The sequence below is a fragment of the Serinus canaria genome, chromosome 5, assembly GCF_022539315.1.
Source record: "Serinus canaria isolate serCan28SL12 chromosome 5, serCan2020, whole genome shotgun sequence".
NCBI lineage: Eukaryota > Metazoa > Chordata > Aves > Passeriformes > Fringillidae > Serinus > Serinus canaria.
In genome coordinates, this window is record NC_066319.1 from 22838749 (window position 1) to 22862351 (window position 23603).

Sequence of the window (23603 nt, forward strand, 5' to 3'; positions counted from 1 at the left end):
TCCTACCATCTGATACCAAATATAAATTATCTTTCCCATAATCAACTCATCAAATAAAGATATTACTGAATAACTTTAAGCATCAAAAAGATTATGCTGTACAGACAAGCTATTTCTGCTTCTTCCTTTGTTAGTAATCCAGATTTTTAAAGAATTCTGTGTAAATAATCCATATGACTGAGGCCACTTTCTCATCACCTTCAGGTGCAATGACAAAGGGGCAATAACAAAGCAATGGATCTCTAGTCTGGATCTCTGAAGGCAAAAAGAGCCTCTTAAAAATTAATCATAGTGACATTCAATTTAGCTAGAAGAACTGCCATACTGTGTAAAATAATTGTAAGAATAGTTTTTAAAAATCCATAAATTATAAAAACCATTCTAACCTTTTCCTATTTCCAAGATATCTCTAAAAGGTTACACTAATTTATCAGCAAAAGGAAAAATGCAAGATTTCACTAGTTCATACTAAATACTTTCTCATTCTTTCATTTATATCCAAGTTCTTTGTAAGGGGCTAGAAGGTTTATAACTACCCAGAGCCACATTATGATTGCCTTTTCCCCTCTCACTTTTGTCTCTTCCCAAGAAGAAAATAATGTTCAATTATTAATGACCACTAGCACACACGAACAAAAAGAATACAGGCTGTCACTTCATCCTCCTTAGATAAAACCTCCTCAGTAAATAAAACTGAAAGAAAGAGTCAATGTTATCTGAAAATAAAGAGCAAGCCTCCCTTATCAATTTAGATCAGCACAGCCCTGATCAGCACTGATTTATATCCACTGCACGTCTTGCTTCCCTTAACTCAGAACTGCACAAAAAAACAGTAAAAAGAGCAGAGGTGGCCCCCATTTAGTTCAATTATCTTCATTCTTCCCACACTGGCCTGTGCAATACCCTCAGCATCAAACTTGAGATATTTTAAATACATGTAGTAGGAAACTGTACTTTAGTATTTAAACTTTTATCAACCCAAAACCATTCTTCTATCCAAGCCCCTTTAATGTTTTCTACAGGTTTAAAAGACCAAAAAACTGCCCAGAGTAATTGACAGAAGTACTTTAATAGAGTTGCTTATGATTAATTGATGTTGAGTTCGGATTCTCCACCAGCCTCAGCACCAGCTACATTAAAGCAACTCTAGTGCTCTTTCAAAATTAAAGCTGATCTCTTCTTTCTGAAGCTATACTCAGAACTATAGGAATAATGTGTAGGTGTTTGGTTTTATGTGTTTGATGACATTTTGCCCTTTTCCACCTCTGTTCTGCTTTACAACACACGCTCCTAATTCAGAGTAAGAAACAGGTTATCATATTTATTAAAAGAATTGCAGGTTCTACAAAATGCAATATTTAAATGAGTCTAGGAAGCAAATATAGTCCAAATGTGATACAGTCATAACATGAACACAGTGTGAATCCATTTAACAAGATTTTCTATTCCCCTGAGGAGAACTCCGAAATTACTGGTTCCTAAACTGCCAGGTTTATCTTCCACCAAAATACCCTAAAATATAAAAATTTGACTACCACCCAGTAAAGAAGCACATGAATACTATGAAGCATTCATGTATTGCAAAAATAAAGAAAGCCTAGGACAAGGATGAAGGTATACGCAGCTTCACAGTTTCCATCCAAGAAAATGGGACATTACAAATGTTGTAATTTTAAGCTCTCCTATTCCTAAAAGCCTTGTAGCATCCATATGCAACAGGGACAGTCTTTGGAGGTCATAGCATAACCCTAAGTAAAACTTTTAGGCAAAACTACTGGTTTTAGGAAACAACATTATGTAATACTTTGATTTGATTATTACTCCCTCTCGAGTTTCCCTTAAATAACTACAAAAATTGCAGTAAAGATTTCCAGTTTTGCAGTCACACTTTCTACATCTGTAATAAGTGTTCTTGAAAGGGCTCTTCCAGGTATACTGGATACAGAATAGTTGAACAACCTATGAAAAAAATCAGATTTATTACTATTTTACACCAATGAAATCTAGAATGCTTCTAAAATCAATCCAGATCTGCTCACACAATATTGTTTATAATCATATACAGACTATGGTAGCTCTCCAAACTCACTAAACTACAATATTCATGCACATAATTTTTAAAACTCAGACACTACAAAATACCTTTAATTCCATTTATCTTCGGCATCATTAACATACCTCTGTGCCTGTTTCTCGCCCACAAGCAAGGTTTCTACAAAGCATCATATTGGCAAAAGAAACAGTACAGTAACTTCTCAGCTAAGGCTTTTTAAATACACCATAAAAACTATGTGGTACCTGATGCAATTTCAAGTAATCAGAAGTGCACCACAAAAGTGTACTCAGTTCCTAAAGGAATATTCTTTTTATTTCAGGCCATTTACAAAAAGATGTGACTGTTCCAACTTGCACTCTTGCTAAGGTACATCTTAGAAAATAAGTATCAAATACTATGCTCACCAAAAATCCATGTAAAAATACTACCTACTCTTAACTAATATGGGTAATAAATTAGAAATATTTTTAAAATCATAAATTTGTACGAACATGTTTTTTGAAATCAAACATAAAAATGGTTGCAGTGGGTAGGAACCAGAATAACCCAAACAAGTACCTACCCCTGCCCTAAACCCCTAATTGTATTCCTTACACATCTTGTGCAAACATAAGCAAGCAGGAGAAAATTACAAAATCAGATATTATTTAATTATCACAGAGGAAAAAAGGGTTAAGCAAGATTTTATAAAGCCTTTTCACAGACATGAACTTTGTCAAGTTTTGAATGGTTGGTTGTGCATGCACATAAGGGATGTTTCACAGGGTAGATTTTTGGTTTTCTTTCTTGTTGTTGTCTTTGGGGATGAGGGGCTGCTACATAAATTGGCAGCAAAGGAGGATTCAAATCTCAGGGTGGAAAGATCACTTCTTGTCATTGCATGTTGGCATTCACAGAGAGATGCAAACAAGCACAGTCCAACTCCTGCTTTCAACCATCCCAGAAGATTGATACTTTTATCAGGTGATAAGGAAGTCTGAGGAGTCTCAGGAACCCATTCTAATGGGAAAGACTAGGCAATTGAAATATATTGAAATATATTTCATATATATTTCAATTACCATTTTAATTAACAATTAAAGGCGAAATATCAATTTTCTCCAACTTCAAAATGGAAATTAAAAAACAACTTACACTTTAACTAATCTACTAATTCTTGTAACCACTGCCTTCTGCTCCTTCCTGCCTGCCCTAACTAGCTATTATTAATAGCACAACTATTCATTATGAAAATTTTCTAACATCCACAAAACTTCTTTTCCCACTAAGGTAAATTCTGTTAACTTGGAGCTTTTTAGCAGGCAAAAGTTTTATCTAATAGTGCCAAAATACTTTCACTGGTATAGTTAACTGGTATAGTTAATCAGATGTTTGTCTATTGTTCCAATTTTACAGGCAGACATTCTCATCTTGTATAAAATCCTCCATAAGTAACTTTAAGTTCTTATTTGGAATATTCCTCATTTGAGGCATTATCTCAGCCCTGCTGCATACTATAATATATTGTCTGTTTTAACCAAAAAACATGTGCTGTTTTGTTCTCTTGATACAAAATTTTAGTGGAAAAGGGCAGCAAAACCAAGTTTCTACCTCATGCCTGTTATGTGCTGTCTAACCACTCAGACTTAACTGACACTATCAGTAATTAGAGTTTTCAGCATAAAACAAAATATTCTAGCAATTAAATCCTATTCAAATAATCGTTCCAGTCTTTCTGTCTTTGATCAGTAAAGCCTAAAAAAAATTACATCTTTACTTTAAGATGCAAACTGGAGCAAAAGTAACCTTTTCTGTCTAATTGGATTTCTGAAGTTGAGGTGTTTTGTTTCTATGATGTATGCTCTCAGCAGCAGTGACCTCTTCCAGGACACAGATACTCAATCCATGGACTGCTGGTTAATGCCTTGTTTTAAACAGACACACTGCTACAAAACTATAAATGGGACAGTTTTAAAGCTAACACCTATCTTCAACACAGCTTATTCTGTCTGGCAAACAAAGATGTGAGTTACTGAAATTCTGTACCACATTATAAACCAATACTTTAATAATACAGGTTGAACAGGATATTTCTAAAACCTATTTGTGATGGTTCTATGTAAACAGTACCAGGGATTTGGCACAGTAATAACAATGAAAAGGCCCTATATTGTCACACATCATTTCCCTCAAAGTCCAGTACTTCACCAATCTCATGACTTCCAGCAAAAAAACTATGCCTGAAGATCTTCCAGCCTCAAGCTGGCTCACTCGTGGAGAGCACTGACTACTGAATCTGGACATGAGTAGCTGTTCAACTGGTATTTAAAGTAATTTAGGATTTCTCACGCCAGAATTTCAGATCTTCCTGTGGTTATGATATACAAACACTCTGAGGAAATGTCTCAGAAATATAGTTGAACGACACATTTCCAAAAAAGCTGAACAGAATGCAGTCAACACAGTTTTGCATCTAATTCCTGCCTCCTGACACCTTTAATGGGATCGTAGAGAAGCAATGTGGAAATACTGTAGCAGGTTTAGAGTAGATAAAAACCAAGGTTTTTATTTTTATAATGCATGGGAAATTATCAACAGCATAAGCTATCACTTAAACATTGGCCACCAAAAATGTAATATTTATCTGAATATAGATAAGGTTAGTGAAATATTGAAAGATATTTAGAAAAATTATGACTTCCTAAAATATAGTTTAGCTTCTACTTAGCATCTCCTGCCTCTAGTGCCTTCTTCTTGAGCAGCAAACAGTACCCTAGCACCAGTAAAATCATTTACTCTCTTCCAGCCATTGTGTAATTTGAATGGGTTATATTCCAGTGACTGTGTAATTGTAAAAAAGGAGATGCTTCTACTGCTTTTCGAGTATTTCTACAAGTTTAGCAGCAAGGCAAGGAAGAAAACTCAGATAAAAGAATTTGTATAATGCAGCAATCTATTGCAGATCATCTTCAGCAAGTCAGCATTTATCTTCAACAAGCTGTACAAATGTTTTCAGCAATTTTAAAATGAGCTCTTCCAATTACTGCATGCAGAAGTACAAAGAACTAGATGTTCTCATTTGTATGAATGTCATAATAATTGCACTTGTTTGAAGTTGGCATTGAGGGGTGAATCACCTACAGAACTCTGTTATTGTGACAGTAACACTTCCACACCATTCAGTGACTCTTAAGTAATGATTGCATTAGGCCAGAGCTAAACATACATTATTTATTTAAAGGTTTTGCAACATATTTCCATCTACTTACAGCACAGATTAAAACACTTACATACACTTTTAAACATGAAATATAATCTTGCAAAAACTCCCACAAACAACCCTTACAATTTAACTTCTGCTATTTCCTGTTTCAAACATTTTCTGAGCAGTTTTATTTACTTTGAGATCCTACCTGAGAGATTCTGCCATGCGCCTCAAGTCTTCATTTTGCTGCTTTAACCGTTCCAGCTTAGCGAGGATCTTGGACAGCTCCCGACTGGAGTGGTCTGGGTGCTCGCTATCTCGTACCAGGTGCCCACCAATATAGAACAGCAAAGTTCCCCAAGCAAAGAGGATCAGCATAATCCAACGCCAGGAACCAGTCCATGGCCGCATTTTCAGAAGTTCAATTCACTCCAGAGCTGCTTCCACTCACAAAATAGCAAACATTTTCTTGGCTTGTACAAAGGTGGACAATTCCAGCTCCTTTGCTTCAACACATTGTACCAGAGAAAAATTATTTTCGGTGTTTGTCTTACTGCAGCTCCTTAAAGAAGATTCTTATAAGGCTGTACATAGAAAGCATTAATATTGCATCATTCTTCATTTATATTCTGCGGGAAAAAATAAAAATAAATCTGAAATTATAATTCTGATAGGTAAAAATATAGTGGACTGCAACTGAGCTAAATGTACTGTCATTAACATTCAAGAATGACAATAGACAATGTTAGTACTTTCTGTCACAGAGACAAAGAAAAAAGCTTTTAACTTTCCACAGAACATTATGCTGAATTCACAAATGAATGACAAAGACTATGTAATTAATCCTGGCTTTCATACGGCCAGAAGAATGCTGCTATTTATAAGAGAAATATTTACCATTTCATGTGTTGTTTCAGACATTAAAATAGCTTAAAAGTCACTCTGGTAAACTTAACATTTTCCTTTACTATCAACAAAGAGCTTTTATTTAACTACAAATCCATCTTCGTTTTTTCACTTTTATTAACCTTCTTCTCTATTTTTATCATGACTGCCACTCTAACAAATGAGTTACAGCCATTTTAACAGTATATTCTGTTATTTGCAAGTATCTAAAAATCAGGCATGACTTTAGAAACACTTCTCTGCTGTTTCAAAACTATCAAACCTATTTTGACAAGTTGTTATTATTAAAACTAAAAAAAAGCAAAAAATGCTCCAAAGCTAATACCTTCTCTCACAAAAAAAACCACCATGCCATTTAAAAAAATGCAAAATCACCTCAACTCAGTTTTACTTGGCAAAATATCATTCTACTAGGGAACAAATTTCCTCATCTATCTAGATCAAATTTTAACTGACAGCATGTCCAGTGTCTTCTTAAAGTACTTCTACCCTCTCTTCCTCTTTCTCAGCAATGTAACATTTCTACCCTTTTTAAAGGGCACATACATGTCATTCTGACTCAATTTTCAAAGTAACCCATTTTTTAAATTCTGAAATCTCTAAATGCACAGTATTTCCTCTGAGATACCATCCACATCTACCTTCTCCCAAATTATTCTCTTCTGTTTGATCCTTCTTTCACCTTAACTTCTTTTTAATTTCATTTAGTTATTTTATTCTGTCCCCACTCATTTAAAGTCTAGAGCAAAATCTTCCCAAATTGCAGGAACTTCCAAACTCATCCAGTTATGGAAATATGCCTGGAGCACACACTTCCAGATACAGTAATTCTAACCTTGAAAATGTTTAGTGTTTTCAACAGCACTGAAAATGCTGAAAAATTTCTCAAGTTATCTTGAGAAGAGAGGTAGTTTGTATATGTTTAAAAGAGAAAAAAAAAAATCCACTTATGACTAGAAAGATGGGACACAATCTTACAAGTTTACAGAGTACTTTGCAAGCAAAATATTGACTTTTTTTTCCAATCCGTTTTTCATAAAATATAAGCTTAAGCAGACTCACAAATCAGATTTCTTCATCAGAGGCAGCATTGGTCTGTCTCAAACAACAGTGTTAGTAGATCAGACAATCAAAAATCCACAAAATTGATATAACAATTCATCAGGAACAGATGGTATTCTTCCAACAGTTCTAAAGAAGTTAAAGAATGCAATAGTTTAATTATTAACAGAGGTGTGCAACCTCTTACTCATAAGGACTTTGTAGCAAAGGAATGGAAAATTTTAAAAGTAAACTGAATTATTTCCAAAGTTCACAGCATGGAATCCTGTAATTACAGACCAGGAAAAAAATATCTTTGTGTCAGCCAAACTGGCAGAAATAATAAGATGAAATAAATCTGCAGACATAAAGATGAAAGTAATCGATGTATAAAAGTACTAACATTACTTTTAGAAAGACAAATTGTGCCCCATAAATTTATTAAAGTTCCTCTGAAGATGTAAACAAACACACAGGCAAGACAGAACCAGTTCTAATTGTTACATCATTGATTTGGTCAATGTGTATTTTCAAATGGCATTCAACAAGATTCCCAAATTGTTCCAAAAAACCTAAGCTGGATGGAAGAAAGATTGTCATGTGAGTGCCCACTCCATTAGAAGAAATGTACAGTAAGACCAGATCAATCAGTTTAAGTGGAAAGAGTGAGCAGGGATCTCTCTGCACCCACAGCAGACTCCACAGAGCTTGACATATTCATAAGTGTTTGGAAAACAAGGTGAAACATGATGTGAAAAACTCTGATAGCAATGACCTGAGATGGTCATCAAGATGTTTCAAGAGGAAAAAATCAAAAATGGGAAAAAAACCAGTTCATCAGTTTGCAGAGTTGTGTATAAACGACCTTTGAGGCCCATTATGAATGGGCTTTAGCTGTGATTGGCAATTGTATGAAAAATCAGTTCAGCATTGGACTAAATGCAACAAAGTCCTCACAGGTTTTATCAGATTGCTATCAATCTCTGAAGATGTCATTGTTCTTTTCTTAAGTTAGGTCACAGTAGAGTTAACTCTAAAGTACAGATGCCAAACTAGCTGAATGAATAGGAAGAACATTCTGAAATGAACATTAAAAAGCCTGTATCTCAAATGTGGTGCATCTATTATACATGAGCTCCAACAGCACTTAACTATCCACTTGGTACTCTAATGTGGCTTTCACAATAATTCTTTTATTTCATAGTGTTCTGGAAATGCAAAATGTCAACATATTTGACATTTTGTCAAAGTATCTGACATTCCAGGGATGAGATATCCAGTATCCTGGGATGTGTCCTCCCTGGAAGAGTTCAAAGCCAGGCTGGACGGGACTTGGAGCAACCTCATCTAGTGGCATCCCTGCACATGGCAGGGCAGTTGGAACTAGATGATCTTTAAGGCTCCTTCCAACCAAACCATTCTATCATTCTGTGATTCATTACTTCAAAATTCACACAAGATCTTTATATAAATCAAAACAAAGGAAAAATCATCACATTTTTAAAACTGTTCAATTTTTATAGCTTGTGTCAGGTTTCTGAAAGATCTCCACGTGCAGACGTATGCCACAGCTATCTGCCTGACAGAAAGTCAAGATGTAATGTCAATATTTATACTTGTTTAATTTTCTACAGCTGTTTATGAGGCTTCACACTGCAAACTAAGTTCAAGACTGCCAAGACTGAAAGTATGAGCCTTGAGTTAGAAAAAACCCCGCAGCAGCAGCCCACAAATGCAACAATTCAAGCCTGTCATGGATCATAACATGGCTATTAACACCATCTGGCACTGAACATCTAAGTAAGAGTCCACCAAACCTGAAAGGTGGGGCAGAGCAGTACCAATAAATACATTTTATTAAGCAGGAGACAGAAAAATGCCTAAATAGCAGTTGTTAGTGTTATTATAAAATTATATTATAATTATATAGTGAAGGTCCTTTATCTAAGAATATTATGTTAGTTTTCTTTTACCAGAGAAAGCCATAAATTTTAATTTAGTAGCTAGTCCTCCCCTGAGATTTACCATGATTCCTTGTCTTGCATTTGATTAGATTTACCCATAAACTTGTATTTTCCAGGACATAAATACATTACATGGTATATTGATAATTAGCTATTTTTTTCCTTCAATTTTAGATTAGTTTTGTTTCCTTTCTAGGGGATCATGAGAATGGTCAACTACATTCTTACAACGTTACTCTATAAAATAATGTAAAAAAAATATCTCTTATCTCTTTCAAAAGGCTTACCCTGGATAGATGGAATGAAAAAGAATGTGTTCCTCTATTCTTCTCAGCAGCTCTGGAGCAGTCCTTCAAGCTAATTTACTTAACAAATTTCATCACTACACACAGTTAAGAGGGTTTTTCAACTGATCCCTCAGGTAAATCATGTCCCATTTAGAAGAGCCCAGCTAGCAACCACAGAATTCCCAGCAACATGGGATGGAAAGGCAAAGCTCAGAACAAGCAGCAGCTTCCATCAGTACAGCAAATCAAAGCCAGCTTTAATGCAGTATCAGTGTGGGACTGCAGATGTCACAGTGAAATTGGTAACCTTCAGTCATTCCTCAATGTATGCTTGTAAAGACGCAACTTTTAGCTGCCATGAAATAAAGCAGTTTGGTATGACACTAACAGTGCAAAATCCTCCATACACAAATTTAAAAGGTCTCCTGGTTCCCTGAGAGAGAAGATGAAGAGCCTACAGATCTATAAAATTTTCTCAACATAATGAGAAATGAACAGTACATTGATGATGATTAAAATGAATGCTTTTTGGTTTTAAATGTAGAAGTTCTCTTTCACTCCTTACAAATTGATTTGTAACTTCAGCTACGAAAGACATCAAACCAATATCAGGAAAAAGTTTTGTAGAATAAGAACGAAATAACATAAAAAGCAAATGCTGAGTTGAAAGCATCACATACAGTAACCTATTTTTCAGGTTTAATTTAATCTTGAAGGTTTATTATAAAAAGTCACTACAAAATTTGCAGCATTATCTAATGAAACAAAATAGGTCTGGTAAGAAGTGGCTTCCATAAATCATTAGGAATACATAATGTTCAATGCATCAGTTGAATGAAAAATAACACTGTGAGAAAGGAACTCAATTTAAAATTTATTTATTGTAAGTGCATAGCACAGAAAATGTGGTTAGTGTCACAAACTTATTTAGACTCCATGAAGAGGAGACAGAATATTTACCTAAAATAAGCGTCTGCTTCAAGCCTTAATTGGGAAATCAAATTGTGCATACTACACATGTAAAGCACAGTTGCTTGTAAGAATGTGATAAAGTTTTGTTGCCAAATTAAGAGGAAAAATTTGGTTAAAAAACAACATTGCTTCAATGTAATGCACTGAATGACTAAGTGAAAACAACTAAATGAAACACTAAAGAGACTTGATTAAAATGATAACTAAAAAAAGTAACTGAAGTGTAGCACCAATATCTTAATAATATGCATCTTAATAATGTACATCCATGTTGAAGTTATTTTGCTATAGCAAAAATGATTAATAAAAAAAAAAAAAAACCCCCCCAAAAAATACTACCTTTCTTCATCTTGCTCCCACAAAGCCTTCAAGTTATTTTAAAGCTTTAAAAGGTAATTAAGAATTAAAAATTTTAGGAGCTCAATACTATATAATTTCAAATGAAAGGACATCTTCTATGGCTTAAATAAGGTTCTTTTAAATGTACTATTTCACACATGCTTTCAATAGTAAATTCAGTGACGCAGTGTGTATTTTCTCCTCGTGTATTTTTGCCTCCTACAGAATTATGGCCCCAGAACAGCATTATGATTTTTCTTGGCAATGTACAACTTCAAGTTATTTTAGATAAAATTCAAAGCAAACTAAGCAAATCTACTTTTGGCTCAACCACCTACTGGCCTAGGAAAAAAATGTACCTTATGTAAGCTGAAAAGGATAAAATTACTCAAAAAGTAAAACACACACCCTCACTACAGCAAACATATACAGGACTATATTTAAGGCATGTACATCACCTGAAATTGTACAATGCACAAAACATGAAATTCAATCCACTGCAAGAGCTATCACAATGACTTACCTTAACTGTGAAATACTCAAAAAGCATGTTACACCAGACATGCAACTTAGACTGAACTCTCAGAACATTGTTAGTTTCCCTTAAAAGCAAACTTAAACTAGTATTTTTAGGATTTCATATTTTTAAGATTTCACTAACAAAAATTACCTTTTTAGGAAAGTATTCTACTCTAAGTAATGTTAGCCTGTTGTGTTCTCATAAAGATGAAAATTAAAACCAACTTTCTGATTCCAGTTCTTATTTAAGAATAATGTGATGGCACAGCCTCTGACAAAGGATTAGAGCCTAAGGAAATAATCCTTTTAGGATATTAAAATAAAACTAAGGATCAAAGAACAAAAGTAACAAGTAAATCCTTCTGTAGTGTTTGATAAAAATAAGCAAACCTTACAAATATTATTCATGGTGTATGCAATGAATTCTTTATGAAGACTTACACAGTAATTGAATCAAAATTCTGCCTGTAACACAAGGCATTGCTGGTGTCTTGTATGAACCAAATACTTGCTTTTCTCTCTTGGACCTGGCCCATGTGATGTATCCCAAAACAGGATTTCTCTTTTCATGGCCACATTGCTCTGGCAGCCAGCAACCATTTTACAAGGACATAATACATTCAAACCTTTTTGCATCTCTCTTCAAATTTATAAGCTCCTATCTTATATACAGAGATTCTTATTTTTCATCCTTTTAAATTTATGTTATTACACTTTATCCCATTCTACCACTCCAGTATCCCACGTAAAAAATTCTTGTACATTTTTCTGACCCCATCAGAACCCTCCTCTACTTTGTGACCTTTCATAATAAATTATTATGGTTTTGTGACATTGTCACTACTGAAAACACCCAAGATGAATAACACATGTAATCAATTGCATTAACAGGATCTCTCCTCCAGGTTGATACTCTTCCTTGCAGCACAAGCCCCTGTCACTTCATCCCTTCAGCTACTTCCTTTTCCAACAAAGGATTCTATTTTTCATCCACAATTTCTCTCACTCACTATAGAACTTTCTATGTGCCAAAATTGCTGAAAGGGATACATATACATTATCTCCCCAACTGTGTTTCATTGGGAAATTGACTCCATTGAAACAGTAGGTAAGTAAACCCAAAACAATACAGGTCAAAAAATCTTTGATAACAAATCTATGCTGCATTTATCTAATTTCCCATTTATATCTACCTCTACTTTGTTAACCATCATTTCTTTGAAATTTTTCTCCATGCTTTGCACACTACTGTGATCAAGCCAGGACTGGTAATTATTTCTAATTCTAGCATTCATATATATCACTCCCAAGAGATCTTTTCCCATTTAGTTGCAAACATTTTTAGAATCGTGACTGGAAACAATTTGGAAAACACTTCATTCATCTATAACTTTTTAATTACCTTTATTAACATACAAATTATATTTATTGTTTTCTTCAAGCAGAGAACAGAAACTCATTGACAGAGCATGTATTAATGTTTGTGTTCTAAAAGTATCCAAAATGGAGTTCATTTAGTTTCCTAGTCAAGCTCACTGGTTTAGTTATATTTTTTCTCCCCATAAAAACTATCCACTTCCTCTTTTTTCTGGAACAAAGAACATAAAATTCATAGTATTCCATGTATATACACTGATTGTATAAATTTACTTCTTTTTCCTTAACTTCTATTCACATATATCAGAGGCCATAAGTAGACATACTCATTAGACTCACTCACTATTTACTCGTATATCCATAACTCCCTCTTCACTAGTGTAATTCTCTGTAAAAGTCTAATTTTATACCTGCACAGATTGCTCTGAGCAATTTGCATGATATTCTCTTCATACAGTCCCTTATACTTGTACATGAATAAATACAGTCTATGCATCTGATACAATCTGCAGATTATTCTCAGATTAAACATTTGAGAAGGAAGAGATGGTACTGAGGGACTTTCTTAACTGTTTCAGAGCTCCAGGGCCACTCATATGGTTAGAATACAAAATCTTAACCAATCAGAACAAGCTTTGGAGAAAGACACAGTGTGATTTATCCTTCCTGAAATTTCACTACAGAGGTTCTGTAATGGAATGTAGAAGTTTAATGCTTTTTCAGATTTACAGAGATTATGAAGAAGGCAAATTAATAGGACTTGAGGAATTAAAACCTCGAGTCTAAAAGCAAGATTATCAACTTGAGATGAGTCATCTGAAGATTCATTTAGAAGTTTTAGCACAATACATATTATAATACAGACAAAACATTCAAAGCAGGTGAATGTAGGGGAAGATTCTGGTATTATTTTGGAGCTTATAGTGTGTATTTGATTTTAAATGCTCAGCTGAGCAGCTCAGAAACTATTTTCAATTTAACAGGCATTTGATACCTGAAAACAACTTTGCAAAAATTTGAAATGAAAACACCTTCAAAAGGGAAGGCAGAGGAATAAACAGACAAATATTCAGAATTACCAATTAGTAATCTTGTGCCAAATTTATTCTTCTTTTAGGAAGTCAATATTTACTGATGCAACAAAAAAAAAAAAAAAAAAAATCAACAGGATAAGCACATGTAGAATACAAAGTAAGGGATCAAGGGATCATCAACAGCCCAAGGGTTGCTGCATTTGCAACCAAAGTAGCATCAACAAATTTCCTAAAAAAAGACACAACAGCGATCACCAAACCAAGGTGGCTACTGCTTTTTTCAAGTCCTCAAGGTGGTGTGTACCAGAACAACTGAGGCTGAGAGAATAGTAAGTGCAATTTCCCTCACATGTCTAAGTTCAATCAGAATAAGCAATGCATGCAATTATTTCCTATAAGCCTCCTCCTCCATCAGTGATCCCTAACTACCACCAATACCTGAGCTCTTATCAACAATAATATTCTCTGAAGCACTGAACACAGTCTTAGTTCTTTCAAATCAAAATAATTTCTAATATTACTTTCTATTTTATTCTATTCCTTTACATTAACTCCTTGCTGTTCAAAATGGTAAAAATTACTCAGGTAATTTCTGGATTTTTATCCTTTGCAAGTCTAAATATCCACAAATAAGAAAAAAACAGAAACAAAACCAAAACAAAATTAAGCCAAAACAAACAAAAAAAAAAATCCCACAAAACCAAACCCATATACTTAGGAAGTTTCACATCAATAAATCAATCAGATGATGATGGAAATTATTGAAATTATTCCTCAAAAAAAAAAAAAAAAAAAAAAAAAGAGGAGCGGTTATAATAAACATAAATGTTTGATGCAAAAATTTTTAAAAAGTAGAAAGTATAAAAGATTGATTCAAAATATCTAGAAAAATAAATCTGCAGGACAATTGCTAGTAATTCATTTTTCATGACCAAAAAAACCAGTTCATTATTAAAAGTACCCATGATAGCTTATTTTATGCAACATATCACATTGGATTAAATTCCTTGTATTTAGTGCATCACATGGTCACGCTGGTGAAAGTGCAGCAGGAAAGTGCCAGTGAAGTCTCCATCCTGGGAGGCTGGGCAAAGCCCCAAGCAAGAAATTCCAATCAACCCTACCCTGATCACTGGTGTTGGGCTAGAAGATCCCCAAATAAACTTCCTAAAGGCAGCTATGATGGGATTCCATGAAATAAAAACTTTTACAGCTTTTGGTGTGTAAAAAATATTATTCCAAAAGGCATAACATGCAAACATAAAATGTATTTTATCAGTCACATCTACAGCAGTGCATTTTAAAAAATCCTAACTTTGTAACATATATGAAGAACAGCTTACCCTGTCCATGACAGAAGGAAGGAAACACAACTGCATCATGGAGGCTGGAGGTTAACATGTAATTCCACTATTCCAGCAGTCAGTGAGATGAGCAACTGTTTGAAAGCAAAAAATAAATCCCTTTAATTTCACATTCTGTAGGAATAAATTCCTTTTCATTTACTCTTCATCATAACAGTGAGAAAGAATCTAATGTTTTCTTTTAAAATACCACATTTTCTTCTTGTTATTCAGCTAATCACAGATTATCCACAAAGATCAATCACTCAATCAGAATATTTTTAACTACCATCTTTCATCATATCTAGATTAAGATACAATGTGATCTAGCAACCAAAGAATTAAATCAAAGAATATTTTAGGCTCTGTATTGATTTTATGAGTACATTTTACAAGTCAGTCTCACCAGGCCCCAATTTCCCTTGTCAATATTTGCCAACTTCAAAATTATGTTTGAAGTTGATTCATTAATATTTACAGATACCATCAAATTTGCAGCTGAAAGATGTTATACATGTTGAATGAGAGATATAAATCTGCATAATCAATTAAAGCAGTTCAGCCATTTAGCAGTTTTGTCAAATAATTGTTTACCCATCTCTAAGCATTACTCCCTGTTCAAAATATCAGGCAAAACTTTGAAATGGAAAAAAATAAAATAAAAAAAACCAAGATAGAATATTTGACTTAAATTTTAATAAAATTAATAGAGAAGTATTCATATATTCTCTCATATCTGTTATCATTTATGTATTTTTATCATTTATAAAAATTATGAATTTGTTAAGAAAACCTTGTAAATAATTTTTTTCAAACAAAATTTTAAAAGTCACTAGAATAATCACTGGAAAAATCACAGATCTGAAAAATTGGAGAAAACAAAATACAAGTAAGTTGAACAGCTCTTTAAAAGTATTCCACAGCAAAAGAATACAACTTCCAAACTTTCAAGGAAATTCCAGCTATCTTCCAAAGAAACATAAGCTTTCTTCATGCAGTTCAAGGCTTAAAGGCACTGAATTAACTGTGAGCAAGCAGAACCAACAGTACATTGAGAATGATAAGGGGGGCAGAGAAAACCTTGCAATTTTTTTCCCCTTTTCTTCTTTCTTCCCTATTCACTGAGTTGCAAAACTTAAACTGTTAATTATCCTAACTGTTACTCTAATAAAACTGAGCACTTTTTCAATTAAAAAACATTTGGTTTCCTTTGCAGAGCTAATTACATAGAGAATGCCTAAGGTGAACCACATGAAAATTATGAAAAATTCAGGGTCCGATGCCCCTGTAGTTACTAAATTTATTTCTACTGGAAGAAAAAAAACCCCAAAGCACACACACACAATAACAAAAAACACAATGGAGCTAAGTACTAATCCTACTTCAACTACATAGCTTCTGGTCAGAGATAAAAAACAAATTATCAAAACACCAATTTAGGTACTTTTAATATCAGAGACCAATTATTCCTCCAAATTATGCCACATGAACACCTAAAGGTTCAGTTATCACAACAGCAGTGGCTCAGAGGAGTCCACACCCACAGCACTTGGGGGCTTTTAAGCTAAAGCTATACATAGAACACTGACCTTGAAAGAGTTTATCAGGAGTTAAGAATCTAATCAGAAGTAATTACTTTTCTAAACTAGATAAAAGAATCAACAGTACATCAACAGTAACACATACAGTTTGAAAATAATAAGCACTCCAGTAATAAATAGAAGTGCTCATAGTTCTTGTAGCACATTACATTTGAAAGCTTCAAAAAAGATACAGTAATTTCTCTTTTCTTTTTAAATCAATTTTATTTTGAACAAAAGAGGGAATTGTACCTTGAAAGAAAAGGAGCAGAGTACTTGACAAATATATACAAGATTTTCTGTCAAACAGACAAAAACTTACTGGTGACTCTTCTTTTAGAATGATAAAAGAGTCAATTACAGAAACAATGCACACCTCCAAGGAAATTACATATATGGATTCATTTTAATAAGCAATGGATAAAGCAGCCTTCACTTTTACAGTCCTTTTTAGCTACTAGGATAATACATTAACCAGAAACACAGTGAAGTGAGAAGTTCCCTTCGTTTAATCTGAACTAATGAAATGGTGTTGTAAGATAAAAATTACCTCAGAAAATGAACAGGACAGTCACATGACAGTAAAGGTTTATTTTCTCTTGTTTACTTACTGTGTTGACTCCATAGAACCCTATTCTAATAAAACCCCAGCTGATGAATAATAAAAATTCAAACCTCTAACATCAAGCATGATCTTCCTCCATAGTAATAAATTAATAATCTACTGATAATTTTTGCAGAAGCCTCATTCCAAAGAAAACCAGGAAGAGAATCTTTGTAAGCAATGAAGTGAAAGATCAGACTGTGGAAGTTAGAAGGACATAACTTATGTGTTTTAAAAGAAAGAATTTGTGACATTGAATTGTTTTTTACACTTGCAAATAAACACATAACAAACTCTGAGAATTAGGAGTTCCACCTGGATAAATTTGGCTCATGAGGTAGGAGAAAGCAGCTCCTAAACAAATAAGTGCAAAACAGACAAAGGAAACAGCCACTGAAACAGATGATTTCATTAAGTAAAGGATTCCCAATTCCTTATTCCCTTTTAATTAAAGCACCAAAAATGCTTTCAAAAATACACAGTAGTTGAATCAAGAAGCTGAACAGAATAAGGCTTTCTGCCCTGCATTAGTCATTTGAGAGTTAACAACACAGAAACAGTGCATCCCTTTCTTAACAGACTTAATAGAGTGTTTGCCTCCTGTTTCAGTGCTCATCTGGGACCAAAGTACAGCTGCCTCTTCTTGGGGAAAGTGCAGCTCCCTATCAGGAGAATAATCTGGATGCCTTGGGAAAGGAACAGAGAAGAAGAAAAAAAACAACCTTAAGGTAATATTTGATTTTTCCATTCTTGTTTCTGCTGCAGTGCTCCACTAAACTTTCCTTTCTTTTCCGCTTGCTTCCCTGTGTCATTCCTTAATGGCTGCAGACATCAGAAGCAAGATCAGAGGTAAGATCTTTTCTCTTTTGGCTGGCATCAAAGCAACATGCAAAAATCTAATAACCAGGAAACTTAACATCAGTCTGTTCACAACTCAGCTGGATGTTTATAAATCAAGATGAAAAACAGGCAGATGAGAGAGCTGCTGAGTTTGTAATAGTTATGCAAAAATGCATGACACTTGGCAGCCGTAAGAAAACTGAAGTGATATTTGCAACCAGGAGGTTTTGCAAAATCAAAGCATGTGAAGGCTATATGGTATTCAGATGCTGGGGGAAAAAAACAAAAACAGTCACAGAACTGAGCTAAAAGACTTTCTTCTTATACATGGCAGGCTTGGGGACTGGGTGATTTGACAGAAATGCCAGAATACAGTTTTGAGTGGGCCACATCAGGGAAAGAATATCAAATGGGATCATTAACTAAATAATCAGACTTACTTTTTTATCACCATTTTCTAGCTCAAATTGAACCATGTTTTATTCAGGACTTTTATTAGAGCAAGACAAATTTTACTGGGGATTGCAAATAGTAATATTGCCATATGATAAAAAAGTATCTGCCTTAACCTTAATTCCACTGCGTCAAAATATGCGAATCTTAGCCTGCAAAAATTTCCCTTGTCATTTCAGTTTCCTTTTACTTGGGATACAGAACTTTACACACTAAAATGCACCAAAAAAGGCACCTAATGAGCTAATTCAAGTAGCCATTTACTTGCATTAGCATATAGGTTCATGCTGTCTAATTTACACTGGTTTGCAGCTTTTGTAGAGCTCCAGGCCACCAAAAGTTGACTGCTTTCTGCATGTGATCCTCACCATCACCATAGCTCTAGTGTACCACTGATCTAAGATCTATTCATATATGTAAAAGCAAAGGAACTGAAAAACTCAAAGCACTTTGTACAATAGTAGGGCTAAGAATAAAACAGAGCTATGAAGCTGCAAGAGAAAACCTCACAGAATGCTGCCAATGCCTTTTCCTCTCAAAACTGGCGTGACATTATTAAGGAAAAATGGCAGGTGAGTTTAAAACTAGCTGAGTTTAAAACACCTTTGAAAGTATTACCTTCTTGCTTAGCTCCTTTTATGTCCTTTTAAACTTAATACTTTAAGTTTACAATGTTAATCAGAATTCCCATTTTTATTTATAACAACTATCCCTAATGCATAAATTTGCTGTCAAACCACAGTGGGTGCTTTAATGAGTGAGCTATTTTCTTTTATTTGTAAGATGGGATTTTTGTATCTCTGTGTCCAGATATATATAACTTTTTCTACAGCAATTAAAGCAAGCTTGATGTTTTTTACCAAATAATACTTTTTTCTATAAGGTAAACATTCTAAAAATAGGATTTAAAATTCATTTTCCATATAAGTGTCTGTAATTATTAAAGCAATATTAATACTTTACAGTAACAAAAGACTTAAAAGTTAAATTTGCATATCTTCTCAAAGGCAATTCTAGTGAAATCCCATTCAAGTATTTCAGACTGATAATGAGTAACAAAATGCAGGATTTTAAATCAGCATTTGAATCAATGTGGAACTCAAGCACTTGTAGGAAAACCCTAAAATCATGTTGTTCTTACTGTTTCCTAAGTAAACCTACACAGCCACAGAGAGAAGCATTTCCTTCACAGAATAATTGTATATAAAGTCGTAATTTGTGAGAAAAGCAGTACTTTGCTTTGTGGTGAACACATTATAGTAAGGATGTGACTATCATAGCCAGCAGCTCCTATGTTTAGCTCCTTTACAGCAGTATCTCACAAGTCCTTAACTTGCAAGTTGGGCTTTTTCCACCTACTCTTTTGTAACAGGTATTACAGTCTTGTTCCTACTTTCAGTGTAGGCTTTTTCTAGCCCTCCAGCTTCCTTCATTTCTGAATAGCTCAGGCTAATTTTAGCAACAATAACCAGAAAAAATAAAGGATGCCCATTATTCCCCATCCTGGAATTTAAAAGAGCTCTCCATGGTTCTGAGCTACCTCCTGCCAGACTCACACACAGTCTACAAACTCTTTTTTTTACTTGAGTATGGCCAAGGCCCAAATACAGATAGTAGGCTTTTGGTTTATAAATCTTTGTATTCTTTTTAAAGCAAGCAACCCTGCTTCAGCAAATTGAGTCTCAGGATGGAATTTCCTAGTAATTTAAATGAGAGTCTGGATGGCTTTTAGAGTTCAGTTCCACAAGGAATGGGGGCATAAAGGATCTGTATCTCCAGCCCTTAAGTTACTCACAAAAAGCAACAAGGAAACAAGAAAATCTGTCTGCTCCCACACTTGAAAACTGCAAATGAAGATTATAACAAATGGCAGCAGCAGATTAGAAGGCAGGGGCTACCCCACCATGCTGCATTATACACATGATTATCTACATAGAGGTAGGTAAAAGAGGAACTTAAGTCAAACAATGGCTTTTGAAGTTGGTTTTGCTAAAATATTCTAGACAGATAAGTAGACTCATACAATCATAAAAGATTTTAGGTTGGAAAAGACCTCTAAGATCATGTAGTCCAACCATTAACCCAGCATTGCCAAGGCCACCACCAAACCATGTCCCAGAGGGTCACGTCTACACGTAAGTACAACAAACAAATTTTTAATACTTTGAGCAACCTGGGCTCCCAAGACAAGGGGGGCTCAAGTAAACTTTGACAAAATAAATGGTCCCATAAATAGATGGTACCAACATCCTTCCTATGTGGAGACTACCAGGGATTCTAAAGGATAGAAGGCAGATTATACCATAAGGTATAAAATATCACCTGTATAAGATACCAAGCTGTTTAACACTACTGAATGCTCTGTGGTGAAATGACTGCTGAAAATAAAGACAGAATTCAGTAAGAAAACTAAATGGTCTTTTAAAAAATGCTGGGAAGGAGCTGGTGACTTCAAGTCCACAATCACTTCCAGTAACAAGACCAGAAGCAGCAGAAAAGAAGTCTTTGGACGACAATTTAAGCTGTTTTGTAAAATATCAGTGACCAAGTTTTTGCTCCCCATGACACACATAAACCAAGCAGAGGAGGTGATGAAGCTTAATTAGAAGATACTAAATTTATAGCCTACAGAAGTTTTGACAAGCCAATTCTTACATGCATAAAAGCTGTATCAAATATTTTTAAAGCACAGTGGAACTGAAAGACTTGACAGAGATGCCATAAGTGCAAATTATGTTTGAGGTGACTATTACAGCGCACATTAAATACAGGACCACAGCAGGAAAAGTTAAATGAAATAAATGCATTCACAGTTACCAGAAGGAACTTAAATTGATGCCTATATTGAAATCTTTATTCACAAAGAAGATGACAGAAGAATTCTTGCAGCTAGGAAATTACAATACCCATCAGAAACAATAGGCACATCGATTCACACCAGATACTGGGAAATAAAGAACATTGTTTTTCTGAGGGATGTCATGCCTCAGAGGGTGACTAAGTTTTATAAACTAAATTAGCATGGAATTAGGGAGACCTGGTTGATGTAAAATATTAGGATTTTCAGGAGGTGCTACTAGATTGTGAAATTCACTGTAATTAAAATGTTTTGAATTTAAAGAATTTGACATGTTAAAGAAAGCAGACTTAGATATTCTTTCTACAAAAATCCATCCATGGATACTACACTGCATCTGTCTGAGAACAGCCCAAGACCTGGAAGCTCAGAAAGTAAACTGGAAGGGTCATGGCTACTTGCTTCCACTTCTACAGATAACTGCTACTGACATTTGAGTAGGACAGGGAGCCTCTGCAGACAAAAGCTCAGATCACATGAATTTTAAGTCTGACTTTTTCTGCCTGAATCATACATAGGCATGGTCATTGCTGAAAATCTATTCAGTAAGTGAAGGAAAAAAGTGAAGAAAATTGCAGCAAAATACAGTAAATAAACAGTGCCACAGAACTCAGCCCATTCTGCTAGAGCTCTGATACTGCTCTTAAGAGTCTTCAAGATATCTAATATAATAAACTTGAACTTCTGAAACACCAGAGTTAGGGAGAATATTTTAACTGCAAGAATTTCAAAAGCAATTATTTGGGAGTTGGCTGGGATGGTACAGTGCATGTGTATGCATTTGGAAGTAGAAGAGCTGAATTCTGCAGATATACAACAAACTCAAACTGCTTGAGCATTTAGAAAAAACTTTTTCTAAACTAAAACTTACCAATGTCAATGTTAATACAGATTAAATATATTTTAGAGAAAATAAATTTTACTTTTAAGATTGCTTTCTCTCACACTCTTCTTTTTATGAAAAGCAGCAGTAAGACATAGAAAAAAAGAAGTCACAATATGTGACCAGTCATGTGAAAATGGAGAAAGATGAGACAACACAAGCATTTCTACAAAAAAAAAAAAAAAAAGTTATGTAAGATGCTTGGATGGTAAACTACATTTTACCTGTAGTTTAAAAAACAACTGGAGCTTAGAAGAAACAAACTTATTATACTCTGTCTGTAACTTTGTTCTAATCAGAGAGCTTTCCACCCCCCATAACAAATTTATTTCAAAATCCCATTAATAAGTTTTGTAAATGCAGTGATTACTATGTTCTTCTACAAACTAACAGAGCATTGTTAGGACAAACACAAAGGCTCCAAAAAGCAGTCTATTAGGAAAAGAAGATTGAATAAATCTTGTAATTGTATGTGATTTTTATATCCTATTGAAATCTGTGCATGTGAACTCTTTGTGTTCATGCTTAAATTTAGGAACCTCACCATTTAATCTGAATATGGACTACTTAAAACACAGGCAGACTGCACTTTTCAGAACCTTGTAATAAACAGAAGTGCTCACAGGTGTCACATGCTGCTGCTGGTATAATTAAGTTCTTCTGTATTGAAAGGACTTACTGTTCCTGCTCTGCACCCCTGACTTAGATCCTGATCCTACAACCAGCATTCACAGAAGCATCCATACACACCCAAAGTGTCAGCTGCAATCAATACAGGAGAGTTCTCAGAAACAAAACACAAACCCATACCACCTATGTGATTTCAAATACATTCATTTTCTGAAAACTAGTCTGAATTATTGCTAACCTTTTCAGCTCCAATCATCAATTCAGAGGAAAACTTCATTTTTCCTTTTTCATTTACATGCAATTATACAACTGATGTCAAATAAATTCACTATTTACTAAATACACTTATTGGAGGGGCAAAGCCCACAAATACCCACAAATTGTGCTGAGAATACACTGCATTCTGAGCACAATAGTGTCTCACCCATTTTCTAACCACATTATACAGAGGAAAATAATTAGATTGCCAAAACATCAAATCCCAGAGACTTCCTTTAAAATATACGTCATCATAAAGCATTACAATTCAAGTCAGAGGGGGGAAAAATTACATTTAGTTAATACTAAAACTTGTTTTCAAAGTTCAGGGAACTATATGTTTTAAATTCTAAAAATTCTTTATGTTTGCTATTCAGATACCCCAGAAGTGTAGTACATAAGGAAACATGAACTGAAAACTGGACAAGTAACACTGATAAAGTGGTAACTGATTTTCTCCCTGCACTCCATCCATC

General features: G+C 34.4%; 1 protein-coding gene across 6 annotated transcripts in view; it reads right to left on the reverse strand.

Moving 5' to 3' along the window:
* The window catches only part of FUT8 (fucosyltransferase 8), a 96488-nt gene that overhangs the window by 39110 nt on the left and 33775 nt on the right, over positions 1-23603 (reverse strand). For 4 of the 6 annotated variants that reach the window (XM_050975391.1, XM_050975394.1, XM_018907775.3 and 1 more), the window contains exons 3-5: positions 15023-15117; positions 7209-7337; positions 5449-5869 (exon numbers count right to left, since the gene is read on the reverse strand). In XM_050975391.1, the coding sequence (XP_050831348.1) occupies positions 5449-5651 (203 nt within the window). In that variant the 5' untranslated portion in view covers positions 5652-5869; positions 7209-7337; positions 15023-15117. The remainder of the gene's footprint in view (positions 1-5448; positions 5870-7208; positions 7338-15022; positions 15118-23603) is intronic. The other 2 variants (XM_050975392.1, XM_050975396.1) reach the window with 1 other exon arrangement.